Here is a 17,344-nt window from a genome sequence, read left to right as displayed (position 1 = left end):
TTATACAGACAGGCCCTCCCACTCCTCAGTCTCCAGCAACGATTGTGCAATAAACTGAAGTCTATATTTTTAAACCTGTCTCTGGCCTTCCATTCTGTCTTTTTGGTCTCTCCTGTTCTGTTCTCTTGCTTGTTTTAATGGAGATGTTTTCAGGGGGGTTGAGGGAGCAGGGTCTGGTTAAAGGATGCATACATGTGTGTTTAAACAGAGCCTAGCTGTGCCATGGCATTCTCTGTTTGACTCCATCTTGTTATCCATACATGTGTGTTTAAACAGAGCCTAGCTGTGCCATGGCATTCTCTGTTTGACTCCATCTTGTTATCCATACATGTGTGTTTAAACAGAGCCTAGCTGTGCCATGGCATTCTCTGTTTGACTCCATCTTGTTATCCATACATGTGTCTTTAAACAGAGCCTAGCTGTGCCATGGCATTCTCTGTTTGACTCCATCTTGTTATCCATACATGTGTGTTTAAACAGAGCCTAGCTGTGCCATGGCATTCTCTGTTTGACTCCATCTTGTTATCCATACATGTGTCTTTAAACAGAGCCTAGCTGTGCCATGGCATTCTCTGTTTGACTCCATCTTGTTATCCATACATGTGTGTTTAAACAGAGCCTAGCTGTGCCATGGCATTCTCTGTTTGACTCCATCTTGTTATCCATACATGTCTTTAAACAGAGCCTAGCTGTGCCATGGCATTCTCTGTTTGACTCCATCTTGTTATCCATACATGTGTGTTTAAACAGAGCCTAGCTGTGCCATGGCATTCTCTGTTTGACTCCATCTTGTTATACATACATGTGTGTTTAAACAGAGCCTAGCTGTGCCATGGCATTCTCTGTTTGACTCCATCTTGTTATCCATACATGTGTCTTTAAACAGAGCCTAGCTGTGCCATGGCATTCTCTGTTTGACTCCATCTTGTTATCCATACATGTGTGTTTAAACAGAGCCTAGCTGTGCCATGGCATTCTCTGTTTGACTCCATCTTGTTATCCATACATGTGTGTTTAAACAGAGCCTAGCTGTGCCATGGCATTCTCTGTTTGACTTCATCTTGTTATCCATACATTGTGCAAAGGGGTTAAATTGTGATTTTTTGTAGGCGGTTGTCCTGTGCACAGCAGCACCCTCTTTGTGCATATTTATATCCCACAGTCAACAGTCCCCACTGTAGATGCTAAGTGGGATCCTTGGGATGACCTAACCCTAGAATTCATTGTTCTTTATTTATCTAACCAGACAAGTCAGTTCGGAACAAATTCTTATTTACAATGACAGCCTACTCGTGAAGCTCCCCCGGCCAAACCCTCCCCTAACCCAGACGACAAATGTGCGCTGCCCTATGGGAGAAACGTGGTCTGTAGTGACGCCTCTAGCACTGCGATGCAGTGCCTTAAACCGCTGCGCCACTCGGGAGGCCCAAAGCTTTAGAGCACTCTGGAGACTCTGTTACAGTGACATTACAATGTTTATCTTCATATATATATATATATATATATATATATATATATATATATATATATATATATATATATATATATATCTTAATTTAAATTAAATGTAAACAAATCAAATTAAAACAGACTTAGAAAGTATTGCACACACGCTTTGATGATTTGATTAGTCTAATTAATCAGGCTCACTTTGGTCTGCATATCAACAACTTCATCTAATCTCTTCTTGAGATCTGTCATTTAAATGTTTCAACCCCAGCAAGTAAGAAGACAGAACGAGACACCTCCCATTTCCACCTTCATCTAAAACTCTCACTTCCTCCATCACATAAAGAGATCTACCCTAGACTACCGGCTCCTACTCCTCTCTGGCGGCACAGCAGAACCAAGCAGGGAGCCTGACTGAGCAGAACATTTCCCCATCACTAAAACAGGTAGGCCTGCTTTCAGCATCCTTCTCCTAGTAATCACAAACCATGTGACTGATAGTCCATAATTGCTGTCACTTTATATGATCATGCTGTAGGCCTACACACACACACACACACACACACACCATTATTGACATGTACTCCGGTCCTGGTCCTTTATAACATTAAGGTACACTCTGCAAAGGATTATTGCATTAGATGAAAGTCTACCAAAGAGGTCTTGTGATGCACAAATACTACAAGAACAGTGAGGCCTAAGTCTTTAGCCAAGGGATTCAGAGTCAGCGCAGCTTCAGATTTGAGGAAGTAAGGTCTGCAAATGGAGGTAAATTCTCTGCTCACTCTTTTAGAGTTGTCGTTTTACAGCATAAATGTATGGGCTGTAGGTCAGGACTGAGTCATTGTGTGCACTAATATTCTTATTGATAAATCTGAAACTTGTGAAATGTAGCCTATGCATTGAACATGAGGACTATCTACTGACAGTAATGCATTACAAACCCGACAAACCCTAAATTGGACGACAATATTTCAACCAGTTGCATTCTCTTTGGTTATAGCTCGCAAAAAGATAATATCATTTACATATCTGCCAACTGTTTAATGTGTGAAAAAAGGAGCATTAGAGAGGGACAAGAGAGCATGTGTGTGAATGAAACGGAAAGAACGATAGTTTTGTGGTTCTGTTGTTTGTTCTGTAGGATGTGGTCTAACTGTTGCTGTAGGTTCCTGGTTCACATGATTTCCAAACAGCAGTGGAGTATGCCTTTCAGTTTGCCTCTGTAGTCCCATATGCTCATTTTTCCTTCAATTCTCCATGTTTTCTCTCTCTGTGCGGGTTCATCCCTATGACTAGATGTGAGTTAAAGCATTGCACAGAGCCACAAGTGTACCTCGGATAATAAAGAGAAAAAGAAACAGTTGCAGACTGGAGGAAGTAGTTGTGCAAGTTCTTTCTTCCCCTTTTCTCTACTTTTCCTGTATTGTCCTTCCTTCCTGTAGCTTTGTGTCTGTATGTTTGTCTCCTCACTATGTGTTTGTCTTGTGGTCTAACTAGGGAGTGAGTCAGTGATGCTCATGTTCTTAAGACATTTTGTGGCATCTAAGGTCACAGTATTCAAATCCCTACATTGCTCTTCATTTCCTGTAAAATGTTTATACTTGCATCTGTGTATTATTTAAGCAAATTATGAACAGTTGCATTTATTTCACAGATTACTGGTTTTCTTCTATACATCTCTCTTTTCTCTCTCTCTCTCTCTCTCTCTCGCTGTCTATGTAAATGTTGTAGGGGTGCCGGGTGAGAGTTCACTGGCTACAGTAGCAGTCTGCATATTCTTAAATACAATAAGCACTTGATTAGTCTACCACTGTGATTAAAAACTCTGCCCCTCTTCCTTTTTCTTCTTATATCTCCTCCTCTTAACTCCTACCGCCCCATCCCCCCACTCTCTCCTCTCCCCATCCTCATCTCTCCTACTACCGCCCCATCCCCCCACTCTCTCCTCTCCCTGTCCTCATCTCTCCTACTACCGCCCCATCCCCCCACTCTCTCCTCTCCCCATCCTCATCTCTCCTACTACCGCCCCATCCCCCACTCTCTCCTCTCCCCATCCTCATCTCTCCTACTACCGCTCCACCCACCCACCCCCTCTCCTCTCCCTGTCCTCATCTCTCCTACTACCGCCCCATCCCCCCCACTCTCTCCTCTCCCCATCCTCATCTCTCCTACTACCGCTCCACCCACCCACCCACCCCCTCTCCTCTCCCTGTCCTCATCTCTCCTACTACCGCCCCATCCCCCCACTCTCTCCTCTCCCCATCCTCATCTCTCCTAACACCACTCCACCCACCCCTCCTCTCCCCATCCTCATCTCTCTCCCCTATCAGGCCACCATGTCCAGGAAGGTAGTCAGGGCCAGTAAGTTCCGCCATGTCTTCGGCCAGGGGGTGAAGGCTGACCAGTGCTACGATGACATCCGCATCTCCCAGATGACCTGGGACAGCAACTTCTGCTCTGTCAACCCCAAGTTCGTGGCCATGATTGTGGATGCCAGCGGAGGAGGGGCCTTCCTAGTGCTGCCTCTGAACAAGGTGGGCCTGAGCAGAGAAACATTTACATTTACATTTAAGTCATTTAGCAGACGCTCTTATCCAGAGCGACTTACAAATTGGTGCGTTCACCTTAAGACATCCAGTGGAACAGCCACTTTACAATAGTGCATCTAAATCTTTTAAGGGGGGTGAGAAGGATTACTTTATCCTATCCTAGGTATTCCTGAAAGAGGTGGGGTTTCAGGTGTCTCCGGAAGGTGGTGATTGACTCCGCTGTCCTGGCATCGTGAGGGAGTTTTTTCCACCATTGGGGGCCAGAGCAGCGAACAGTTTTGACTGGGCTGCGCGGGGAACTGTACTTCCTCAGTGGTAGGGAGGCGAGCAGGCCAGAGGTGGATGAACGCAGTGCCCTTGTTTGGGTGTAGGGCCTGATCAGAGCCTGGAGGTACTGAGGTGCCGTTCCCCTCACAGCTCCGTAGGCAAGCACCATGGTCTTGTAGCGGATGCGAGCTTCAACTGGAAGCCAGTGGAGAGAGCGGAGGAGCGGGGTGACGTGAGAGAACTTGGGAAGGTTGAACACCAGACGGGCTGCGGCGTTCTGGATGAGTTGTAGGGGTTTAATGGCACAGGCAGGGAGCCCAGCCAACAGCGAGTTGCAGTAATCCAGACGGGAGATGACAAGTGCCTGGATTAGGACCTGCGCTGCTTCCTGTGTGAGGCAGGGTCGTACTCTGCGGATGTTGTAGAGCATGAACCTACAAGAACGGGCCACCGCCTTGATGTTAGTTGAGAAACAGAGGTCAAAGTGAATGCCTTAAGTGAAGTTAGAGGTTTTCATTTTTCAGAAGTGGTCTAACGTCCATTTCCCTCTCCATCTGTTGTGTAGATCTATGCATATACCTCAGTCTCAAATCTTGAAGTTTCAAAATGTCACTTTCATTCATGCCCAGATTTTCCCAACTACGCTACAATTTTGATGACAATGCTCATTGGCGTGTCGTTTGTACGTTTGTTCTAAGAACAATGTTTTTTCAACATTTGAATTTTGAATTTTGCAAGGCGGCATCACACATTGTGCTGAATAAGGAAGTTTGTGGTAGAGTTTCGGTTCTACACGTCACTGGCTCTCTCTGTGGTGTTGCTACTTTTTCACCATATTTGGAGCGGTTCAGTGCAACACAGTCTTGACAGGATGTGGCTAGGGCGCAGTATAGTGCAGCTGCATATACAGTCAGGTCCAAAATGATTAGCACACTTGATAAAGATGAGAAAAAAAGACTGTATAAAATATATATATACTGAGCTATTTACTGAGCTAGAGTTATATTTTCATGCCATCTGACTATAGCACCGCCTGGAGTTTGATCAACGGCATTGGCACATGGATTGGAACCGGTGCTATGGTCAGATAACATGAAAATATAGCTCTTTGGTCATGCATACCAGTGGTGGGTTTGACATTGAAAAACAGAAGCATATGTGGGATGCAGGTACAGTATCAGCATGGGACGAATGTGCTGCAATATCAGCAACAAACACATACTCTACATGACCAAAAGTGTGTTGACACCTGCTTGTCGAATATTTCATTCCAATATCATGGACATTAGTAGGAAGTTGGTCCCCCATTTGGTGCTATAACAGCCTCCACTCTTCTGGGATAGCTTTCCACTAGCTGTTGGAACATTGCTGCAGGGACTTGCTTCCATTCAGCCACAAGAGCATTAGTGAGGTTGGGCACTGATGTTGGACGATTAGGCCTGGCTCGCAGTCGGCATTCCAATTCATCCCAAAGGTGTTCGATGGGGTTGAGGTCAGGGCTCTGTGCAGGCCAGTTAAATTCTTCCACACCGATCTTGACAAACCATTTCTGTATGGACATCGCTTTGTGTACGGGGACATTGTCATGCTGAAACGGGAAAGGGCCTTCCCCAAACTGTTGCCACAACGTTGGAAGCACAGAATCATCTAGAATGTCATTGTATGCTGTAGCATTAATATTTCCCTTCACTGGAACTAAGGGGCCTAGCACAAACCATGAAACACATCCCCAGACCATTACTTCTCCTCCACCAAACTTTACAGTTGACCGTATGCATTGGGGCGGGTAGCGTTCTCCTGGCATCCACCAAACCCAGATTCGTCCATCGGACTGCCAGATGGTGAAGTGTAATTAATCACTCCAGAGAACAGTTTTCCACTGCTCTGGAGTCCAATTGCAGCGAGCTTTACACCACTCCAGGAGATGCTTGGCATTGTGCATGGTGATGAGCAGCTGCTCGGCCATGGAAACCCATTTCATGAAGCTCCCAACAAACAGTTATTGTGTTGACGTTGCTTCCAGTGGCAGTTTGGAACTCGGTAGTGAGTGTTGCAACCGAGGACAGACGATATTTACACGCAACGTGCTTCAGCACTCGGCAGTACCGTTCTGTGAGCTTGTGTGGCCTACCACTTTGCGGCTGAGCCATTGTTGCTCCTCGACGTTTCCACTTCACAATAACAGCACATACAGTTGACCGGGGTAGATCTAGCAGGGCAGAAATTTGACAAACTGACTTGTTGGAAAGGTGGTATCCTATGACTGTGCCACATTGAAAGTCACTGAGCTCTTCAGTAAAGCCATTCTATTGCCAATGTTTGTTTATGGAGTTTGCATGGCTGTGTGCTCGATTTTATACACCTGTCAGCAACGGGTGGGGCTGAAATAGCCAAATGCATTCATTTGAAGGGGTGTCCACATACTTTTGTATATATAGTGTATGTAATGGTCTTATAGTAGTCAATATCTAGATTGATTTTGAATGCGTTATGTGATATTGAAGCATAAAGGTGTAATTGAAAGACTTTGACATTAACTGTATGCATTTTCATATATAGAACAGATACGTTGATATAACAGATGTATTTTTTACCCAAAGATATAGACTGTCTCAACGTCATGGGTAGACGCCATTGCATCACTGTTTGTACTTGCCTGTAACAGGGACGAATAGTAGCCCTCTAAACCAAAATTCACAGTGCATTTAAGGCCTAATGATTTGGTCAAAGGAAGCCATTGTTCCCCAATGAACGATAATTTGATTTAAAGGTAGACAGCGAAATGACTGCAGATATTGAGATGAGCGAGATGCACGACTTCACACAGTCACACAAAGTATCTGCTCATGTGCACCGGTTCGCTTCACGCTCTTACAGTGTGGGAGCAACAGGACCGAAACAGCTGAGAAGTTGAGCCTTGTGCTTCACGCTCTTACAGTGTGGGAGCCACAGGACCAAAACAGCTGAGAAGTTGAGCCTTGTGCTTCACGCTCTTACAGTGTGGGAGCCACAGGACCGAAACAGCTGAGAAGTTGAGCCTTGTGCTTCACGCTCTTACAGTGTGGGAGCCACAGGACCAAAACAGCTGAGAAGTTGAGCCTTGTGCTTCACGCTCTTACAGTGTGGGAGCCACAGGACCGAAACAGCTGAGAAGTTGAGCCTTGTGCTTCACGCTCTTACAGTGTGGGAGCCACAGGACCGAAACAGCTGAGAAGTTGAGCCTTGTGCTTCACGCTCTTACAGTGTGGGAGCCACAGGACCAAAACAGCTGAGAAGTTGAGCCTTGTGCTTCACGCTCTTACAGTGTGGGAGCCACAGGACCGAAACAGCTGAGAAGTTGAGCCTTGCGCTTCAACGCTCTTAGTTGTTGTGGAAATTGACCCACTACGCTGTTTACTTTCTGCATCTACGTCATATCGCTGAGTCTACCTTGATTTATATGTTGGAGAAGTACATTTTTCTGTCACTTAACTACTCTGTAGATATTACTACAGCCATATAACCCGTATTTGATCACTATTATTGAGACGGTGACTAAGAGGTTTTAGGATGGCAGCTGATTGTTCATCTACAATGAAGGCAGGAACATTTGGAGAAACATTTGAATAAAGTTTTGAAAAGAAACATTATGCCACTTCATATTCAAAATAAGGCATGTACTGTACATCCTTAGTACATTATTGAATGTAGATGGTTTTGTTTTGGTACTGTGAATGATGGTCGAGGGCCAACGTGACAGAGAGGACCAACAGTCCAGATCCTGTGTGTGTTCCACCAGGGCCAACAGTCCAGATCCTGTGTGTGTTCCACCAGGGCCAACAGTCCAGATCCTGTTTGTGTTCCACCAGGGCCAACAGTCCAGATCCTGTTTGTGTTCCACCAGGGCCAACAGTCCAGTTAGTTCCTGTTTGTGTTCCACCAGGGCCAACAGTCCAGTTCCTGTTTGTATTCCACCAGGGCCAACAGTCCAGATTCTGTTTGTGTTCCACCAGGGCCAACAGTCCAGATCCTGTGTGTGTTCCACCAGGGCCAACAGTCCAGATCCTGTTTGTGTTCCACCAGGGCCAACAGTCCAGTTAGTTCCTGTTTGTGTTCCACCAGGGCCAACAGTCCAGTTCCTGTTTGTGTTCCACCAGGGCCAACAGTCCAGATCCTGTTTGTGTTCCACCAGGGCCAACAGTCCAGATCCTGTGTGTGTTCCACCAGGGCCATGGAAACCCAGTAGAGTTCTCTGCTCTCTAAGGCTGATTTCAGGCACAGCTATACAAATGTCATCAGCTGACTGAGTTTTTCTCCTCTGAACCCTCTCTAGGTCTCTCTGTTGCCAAGACCACAGTGGTAGCAACACTCTACATCTCTGTGTGTTCTTACTGCATACTGTAGTATTCATCTCCTGTTTGAGCCATCAGCTTGTGTGTGTGTGTTTATTTGTGTCATAGTAACCCATCTTTTTCCTTTGTGTCTCCCTGTAGACGGGTCGTATTGACATGTCCCAGCCCACAGTCTGTGGACACACGGGCCCAGTGCTGGATATTGAGTTCTGTCCCCACAACGACAACATCATCGCCAGTGGTTCAGAGGACTGCAGTGTCATGGTAAGTAGAGGTCACAACTTTTCACTGGCCATAGTGTTGAGCTTGTTAAGTAGAATTATATTATGGACGCACTTTAGGACATATGTCCCTGTGTGATCCAGTTGATCAGTGTTCTGTATCTATGTACTGTGTTAACTCAGTGTAATGACATACCCTCCTCTTTCTCTACCTCTCCATCGTTCAGATTTGGGAGATCCCGGAGGGTGGCCTGGTCACGCCCTTGAACGACCCCGTGGTGAAGCTGGAGGGGCACTCCAAACGCGTGGGCATCCTCAGTTGGCACCCCACTGCCCACAATGTTCTCATGAGCGCAGGTATAGCACTGCTATGATGCATCGCCTCAGAATACAAGTGCCTCTTCAACTGTTAACATAAGTGGAGTAGCACTGCATGGCCTAAATGCCTGTTCCTCCGTCTCTCTCTCCCCTGACTTCCAGGCTGCGACAACGTGGTGATCCTGTGGAACGTGGCGTGTGGAGAGGCCATGGTGAGGATCGACTCGGTCCACCCTGACCTCATCTACAGTGCCTGCTGGAACAGGGACGGCTCCCAGATCCTCACCTCCTGTAAGGACAAGACCATACGTGTGCTGGACCCCCGCAAGGGCACAGTCATCGCCGTGAGTGCCCCCCTCCCTGCCCCCATCAATACCACAGGAGAACCAGCCACTCTAACCCTGGACAGTCAGATGCACCTAGCTACCAGGTTTAATGTCATAGATCTCAATAGAATCACAGTCAGGGATTAGTTCATATAGTTCCCTTCACGCGTCTTTGATAGATGAACCTCCTTTGTTGAGTGTCTGTCTTTCCCTGAGTCTGCATCTCTCTCTCTCTGCCTCTCTGTCTCTCTCAGGAGAAGGAGAAGACCCACGAAGGCTCCAGGCCTGTTAAGGCTGTGTTTGTGTCCGAAGGGAAGATCCTGAGCACCGGCTTCAGTCGCATGAGTGAGAGACAGGTGGCACTTTGGGACCCGGTGAGTGTTATGAGACAATTATGAACGTCTTATAAAGCCTTATGAATAGTGTCTTAAGACCCGACATGACCGGTATGTGTTTGACAGAAGAGCTTTGGAGAGCCACTCACCCTGCAGGAGTTGGACACCAGCAGTGGTGTCCTATTGCCCTTCTTTGACCCTGACACTGGCATCGTCTACCTCTGTGGCAAGGTTAGAGTTAAACACACACACACACACACACACACACACACACACACACACACACACACACACACACACACACACACCCAGGAGGCTCAAATGTTCTTTGAGAACAGCTCAAAATAATGGCCAGAACGAAGCAAATGGAATGGCATCAAACACATTGAAACCATGTGTTTTATATATTCGATACCATTCCACCTATTCCGCTCCAGCCATTACGTGAGCCCTTTCTCCCCAAATAAGATGCCACCAACCTCCTTTGACACACACACACTATGGTTTACTAACCATTCATTTTCGTGCCTCAGGGTGACAGCAGTATCCGGTACTTTGAGGTGACGGATGAGGCTCCCTATGTTCACTACCTGTCCATGTACAGCAGTAAGGAGAGTCAGAAGGGCATGGGCTACATGCCCAAGAGGGGCCTGGAGGTCAACAAGTGTGAAATCGCCAGGTAACCACACAGAGTCATGGACATTTTCACTCGCCAGTATACACACACATACACACAAGCGCTGTTTGTAAAAGGGGAATGTATATTGTTTTATTCGTCCTCCACCAGGTTTTACAAGCTCCATGAGAGGAAGTGTGAGCCCATTGTCATGACGGTGCCCCGCAAGGTAAATACACTTTAAAAAAATGACTATAACTCAAAGCATGTGATTCTTAAATATCTCACTTTCTCTCTCTCGCTCTTCAGTCTGACCTGTTTCAGGAGGATTTGTACCCAGACACCATGGGTCCAGAGCCGTCTGTGGAGGCCAATGAGTGGTTTGAAGGCAAAGAGGGCCAACCTATCCTGATCTCCTTGAAGGACGGTTTTGCGACAACCACCAAATCCAAAGAGTTCAAAGTTCACAAAAGTCTTCTGAAGACCACATCAGCAGCCATGGGGCATCAGCACGGTAACACTGGGGTAAGGACATGGCTGCATCTACCTACATGCTCTGATATATCTGTGAATAGATACTGTTTTTTAGATAGGGCTTCCTCTTTTGCACATTTCACCAGGAATCTCCCCTCTCCTTCTTTCTCTCTCTCTCTCTTTTTTGTCTCTAACTTTCTCTCTCTCTCTCTCTCTCTCTCTCTCTCTCTCTCAGGAGGTACATGCCTTGCAGAAGGAGGTGAAGACTCTGAAGGAAACAGTAGAGGAGCTGACCAAGCGCGTGAGCGAACTGGAGAGCAAGAATTGAAACAGAGCCCTTGGGTTCGAGATGGAGCTGATGGAGAGAGAGAAGGAGGTGTAAAGAGGAGAAGATAAAGAGGAGATTAAAGTCAAATAGTTATAAATAGTTGGGGATGTTTGAAGGAAAGATGTTTAAAGGGAGAGTTGGAGACAGGATCCATCAATATCAGCAGCCAAATATTTTTGGGTCTGGAAGCTTGAATTCGTTTTTTGGTGTCAGTTGTCACATTTATAGAGACTTGTTTTTAATATATGCTCTTACATAGTTGGAAATAAAAGTCCTTAATATTTTCCAAAATATTTAAAATTGTTTTGCTTTTGTTAACATTTCCAAAGGAGATGACAATCATTTGTATTGCAACAGAATAAAATAAAAACATATGTATTTATTATTTGATACACAAAGGTAAAAGACAAGCTGATTTACATAAGAAAAATAGTTGTTATCTCATGGATGTAAATGATATATACAGTCATTTAACTATACCTGTATTTGGAGATGCATGACCACTGAGTCCCTCACCTTGCTCTCTGTTGTTCATTCATGGCATTACAGGAGCATGTCACCCATTATTAAAAACCTAAACGAGATAACACATTACAACAAGGGTGTCAAACTCCTTCTGCCCCGGGGGCTGCATTTGGTCTTCAACGAGGTCCACACGGAAAATTGGTTATATTTCCTCGCCGTCACAATTTGTCAAATAATTTCCTCTATCCATCGTTTTTGGAATTTCCGGTGCTCCTTGACTGTCTAACCTTCATGTAGGTGATTCTTAGCGAGTTGGACACAGTTAAGAAACTGTATGAATGTAGGTACATCATCATCTCTACACAGTTTCGATTTGTAGTATATTATAGTATATTGAGTTAGTCCCCCCCCACAAAACAAATAAACATATATGTGTATTTTAAATTGAACCACCATATTGGACCCTTGGATTAACTACAACTAAACCAGTATTACTATTTTGAAATATTCAATATTTACAACCATTATTTCCACTAATAATGTTCCTTCTTTATCCTCAAGGTTAAACCCCTCCCCTTTCTTGTCTTCATTCTGTCTGACCCATTTCCTTTCCATCAAACTATCTCTCTACACACATACAAACATACAGAGGTGTAGTACATCAAACTATCTCTCTACACACATACAAACATACAGAGGTGTAATACATCAAACTATCTCTCTACATACATACAAACATACAGAGATGTAATACATCAAACTATCTCTCTACATACATACAAACATACAGAGGTGTAATACATCAAACTATCTCTCTACATACATACAAACATACAGAGGTGTAATACATCAAACTATCTCTCTACATACATACAAACATACAGAGGTGTAATACATCAAACTATCTCTCTACATACATACAAACATACAGAGGTGTAATATATGCACTAGACGTAGTTCTTGTTGGCGGTGGGGGCTGAAGCGCTGTTGCCGTAGTACTTGGCGGTTCCTCCTGAGCTGCCAGATTTGGCTCTGCTGAAGCACATGAGCAGGCCTCCAGCCAGAAGCAGCAGCACCCCAGCAGCCCAGCCAATAAAGATACAGGTTCCCAGCTCCATCTTCTGGGCCACAAGGGGGTTGTAGAAGTTGCTGATGACGTTGTGGGCGGACCAGCTGACAGGGATCATGAGGAGGAGGCCAGACACCAACAGAGCGATCCCGGCCACAAGGCTGATCTTGGGCTTGATGTCCTCATTCTCCACGCAGGTGGTGAAGTCGGCGCCGGCGAACAAGATGAGGATGGCCAGGGAGGTGACCATGCAGCTGATGATGGTCATGGCGCGGGCCGCCTGCAGGTCAGATGGCAGGACCAGCAGGGACTCATAGCTCTTACACTGCTGCTGGCCAGTACTCTGCACCACACAGGTCATCCACAGGCCCTCTTCAGTTTCCTACACACAGAGACAAATAGTTACAGTAATGCACACGCCATTCATTCATTACAGCTTATTTGATTTCAGCACATTGCATTCATTCTAATTTTTCCGAGTTATTAGAGTCATTTGAGTCAATATAATGTGAGAAAGTATTTAGCGGTTTCAAATGTAAACCACATAGGGCTAATAAAACACTTGATCTGCTCAGTACCTGTGCCGTTACGATGTTCTGTCCTGTAAATGATGACACTTTCCACCTAGGGATGGCACAGCACACAATGCCCCCGATCAGGCCCAGGATCCCAAGGGCCACACATACAATCTGTACCCCAGCAGATCCCATCCTGGAAGAGAGAGGGGGGGGGGGGGGGAATACAAAACAGTTCACATTCTGGTATTAAAGGAAGTGTAGTTGCTTTAAACGTAGATATAGAATTACATGGTCATTTCTGTGATCATCACACAGCAGAGTACCCAACAAACACCTACACACACATACTTACACACACAGACTCATTCCCTATGACAGGCCTGTACAAGTCAGGATTGTGTAGCTCAGAGGTGCATTTAAAAACAAAATCTCAGAAAGCACAGCCCTGGGACTAAGTCGTGTTGTGACAGGCCCGGTCTACCTCAGCCTGCTGCTGTAGCTCAGAGGCATGCTGCCACTCCTAGTCACACTGAGACTTCAACCTCTCCTCACCTGGATCCACTCAATCTCACCTAGCCCTGCGAAAAAGTCCAGCAAATGTCATCCCTTTAGAAGAGTACAACTTTACTAAATGAAGCCAAAAGAGCTTTTCTTCCACCCCAACAGTCAGTAGCCTTGCAAAATGTCACACCTTTATTTTCTCCACTGGATCATATTATTTCTTCCATCTAAGCAATTGTTTTATTTATTTAACTAGGCATGTCAGTTTAGAACAAATGCTTTTGTCACATTAACGGCCATGGAACAACTGCCTTGTTCAGGGGCAAAATGACAGATTTTTACCTTGTCAGCTCGGTAGTTCGATCCAGAAACCTTTCGGTGACTAGCCCAACACTCTAACCACTAGGTTACCTGCCGCCTCTTGATGGTATGCTACTCTCATTGAATTAAGAAAACATGCAATAGTGCTTACTTGGACCCTTCTCCTTATATTCAACTGGACAAGACCAGGCAGACTAGTAAAACAAAGACATACATGTGTCTTCTCTTCTCACAAGGACCATAGAGGTGAGGGTAAGAGGAAGAGGAGGAGGTCGAGAGGATGGGGGTGAGTGGTAAGAACAAAATGACTAATAGTAATTGTTGCTACTTATAGATCCTGGTGAATCACTGAATCCTGAGCATAACATGAAGGCGTTGTGTTTGATTCATCAATGGAATAGAGTATGAATACTTTTCTTATACCATATTGAAAAAAGTAGTGTATTTTGGATTAACCATAGAGTGTTTCACAATAGATTCATGTCAAAAGTAAAAGTTTGGGTGGAAATGTTCCTCAGAACGTATTATCTTTTAATCGATAGAGAGCAAAAAAAAAGTGTATTTGTTTGTACTTTGCATATGGCCTGAATCATACATACCTTAGTCTGTTTGAATGAAGTGACATTCATGAAAGTATAAGGATGTTACATGCATGTGTCTGCCCCCTAAACATACCATCAATATTCATTTATTTAAACTTGATTGGATTGGTTACTCCACTAAGAGTTATAACAAATTAAAAAGCAGTTATAATGCACTATGGAGCTGGTATGTTTCATATTTGAAATAGCACAAAATCAGAGTTACAAGTTGAAAAGTTTAACTAATACCTTATGATGTGTCCTCTTGTCTTGATTGGAAATTTGAAAAGTAAAGTTCTTTGTCAAAGGTTTTCCTTCTCTTTAAAAAGGAAATTCTACTCTCTTAATTCAGGCGTTGATCTGTGTAAAGCGGTGGTCTGTTATGTAGCTGGTGTGATGTAAAGGGTTTTGTAGTGGATTGTGAGGTGTAGGGTGGGGCTGGGAAGAACAGGAGAGAGAGGGATGTACCTCACAACCAGTCTGGACTTGTCTCATGCCTCTCTTTCCCACTCTTTTTCCAGCTTTCATTTGTTTCCAGTGTTGACATTCCAGGTTTAGTCACAACTTTTTAGCAGTGTTGGGGAAGCTACTCTGAAAATAGTTTACCAACCTACCAATTACTTCACACTGGAAGAAGTTAAGCTACATTAAAGCTCCCCTTAAGAAAAAATATAGTTTACTGAACTAAAGTTACTTTGAAAAACGAGTTCACTACATCCAAACTACTTTGTGAAAAATTATCATATGTAAATTTGAAATGTCATAGACTATATAAATTGCAACAGAACAGAACACTTTATGTTACCAGAATGTGTAACGCTACCATCATGCTAAAGAAGGTTGGAGTAATGGAGAGGACAGTGTTTTGCTATCGCAAGTGCATGATCTTTTAAATCAACAAAAATATGTCTACAAGCAATTGTTACAGCAACAGGAAATAGCTTCAAGAGCTTTGTCCAAATATTGGTGGACTCAGCTAACAAAAGAATGGACAATCTGACCAGAGAGATCCAAGACCTTAAGAACAGTTTGCAGTTCTCCCAGGGAGAGGTAGATGCCCTGAAAGAGACTTGCAGCAAGTTGACAACAAACTCTAAGTCTATGTCTGTGAATCATTATTACAAATGACTGGGAAAACAGACTAGAAGGACAATCCTGGAGGAATAACATTGTTGTAGATGGCATACCAGAGTCTCCACCTCTGACCTGGATATAGTCTGAGGAGAAAGTCAGCTATTTTTTTTACTGAAAAGCTGCAGATGGATCATAGGGGACTTCTCTGAAGCTGTGTGCCAGAGGTGGAAAGAACTTATCCCAGCTATGAAAGTTGCCAGAGAGCATGGGTGTAATGCGTCTGTGTGAAGCTGGTGAGATGAGTCAGGCGCAGGACAGCAGATATGAGTAATGAAAGCAATTTTACTCAAATAATACAACAATACACGTCGTATAAATACAAGGCCACAAATACGGACCGCGGTACAATAAACAATTATTCACAAACAAACATGGGGGAACAGAGGGTTAAATAATGAACAAGTAATTGGGGAATTGAAACCAGGTGTGTAAGACAAAGACAAATCAAATGGTTAATCAAAAGTGGATCGGCGATGGCTAGAAGGCCGGTGACGTCGACCGCCGAAAGCCGCCCGAACAAGGAGAGGGACCAACTTCGGAGGAAGTCGTGACAATGGGAACATTGCTTATTTTGCCTACTACAAGCTCATTGTCCACCCTCCCTCCCGAAATCCTGGGAGGAGTGAGAGAGCCAAGCTTCTGGGTCAGTAGCTTCGGCCCAACATCACACACACAACAACTGACACAAGTGCCTGATTGACGGACTCTATTAGCTAAACAATGTTTTTATTGAATTTTTTATTCTCCACATATCTATCTCCGATAAGCAACAAAGGAAAAGGCTAAGAACAGCCCATATTAATATACAGTGCCTTCAGAAAGTATTCACACCCCTGGACTTTTTCCACATTTTGTTGTGTTACAGCCTGAACCCCATAATGTGAAATTATGTTTTTTATTTTTTTATTTTTTATTTTTACAAATTAATTAAAAATTAAAATCTGAAATGTCTTGAGTCAATAAATATTCAGCCCCTATGTTATGGCAACCCTAAATAAGTTCAGGAGTAAACATTTGCTTAGGAAGTCACGTAATAAGTTGTATGGACTCATTCTGTGTGCAATAATAGTGTTTAACATGATTTTTGGATGATTACCTCATCTCTGTACCCCACACATACAATTATCTGTAATGTCCCTCAGTCTAGCAGTGAATTTCAAACACAGATTCAACCACAAAGACCAGGGAGGTTTTCCAATGCTTCGCAAAGAGGGGCACCTATTGGTACATCTGTAAAAAATATATATAAACAGACATTGAATATCCTTTTTAGCATGGTGAAGTTATTAATTAGACTTTGGATGGTTTATCAATACACCCAGTCACTGCAAAAATACAGGCGTCCTTCCTCACTCAGTAGCCGGAGAGGAAGGAAACCGCTCAGGCATTTCACCATGAGGCCAATGAGCCATGAGGTGACTTTTTAACAGTTACAGAGTTTAATGGCTGTGATAAGAGAACATTGAGGATCTATTAACCACATTGTAGTTACTCCAAAATACTAACCTAACTGACGGAGTGAAAAGAAGGAAGCCTAT

At 44.3% G+C, this 17,344-nt stretch overlaps 2 protein-coding genes across 2 annotated transcripts; one reads left to right on the top strand and one right to left on the bottom strand.

Annotated features, from left to right (window-relative positions):
- The first annotated feature begins 1,785 nt into the window (after positions 1-1,785).
- Positions 1,786-11,510, top strand: LOC115110746 (coronin-1A-like). Its single transcript, XM_065006695.1, has 11 exons — positions 1,786-1,895; positions 3,783-3,986; positions 8,741-8,863; positions 9,048-9,177; positions 9,301-9,482; positions 9,719-9,838; positions 9,926-10,030; positions 10,333-10,478; positions 10,587-10,644; positions 10,725-10,940; positions 11,125-11,510. Exons 2-11 carry the CDS (start codon positions 3,789-3,791, stop codon positions 11,215-11,217), a joined length of 1,371 nt encoding a protein of 456 aa, XP_064862767.1. The 5' UTR covers positions 1,786-1,895; positions 3,783-3,788; the 3' UTR covers positions 11,218-11,510.
- A 66-nt stretch (positions 11,511-11,576) lies between these two features.
- LOC115117529 (claudin-4-like) lies at positions 11,577-15,082 on the bottom strand. Its single transcript, XM_029646004.2, has 3 exons — positions 14,922-15,082; positions 13,330-13,462; positions 11,577-13,133 (listed from the first exon to the last, which is right to left on the bottom strand). Exons 2-3 carry the CDS (start codon positions 13,459-13,461, stop codon positions 12,630-12,632), a joined length of 636 nt encoding a protein of 211 aa, XP_029501864.1. The 5' UTR covers position 13,462; positions 14,922-15,082; the 3' UTR covers positions 11,577-12,629.
- Positions 15,083-17,344: the final 2,262 nt, after the last annotated feature.

This window comes from Oncorhynchus nerka, linkage group LG21 (genome assembly GCF_034236695.1).
Source record: "Oncorhynchus nerka isolate Pitt River linkage group LG21, Oner_Uvic_2.0, whole genome shotgun sequence".
NCBI lineage: Eukaryota > Metazoa > Chordata > Actinopteri > Salmoniformes > Salmonidae > Oncorhynchus > Oncorhynchus nerka.
This window is presented reverse-complemented; position numbering and strand designations above follow the sequence as displayed.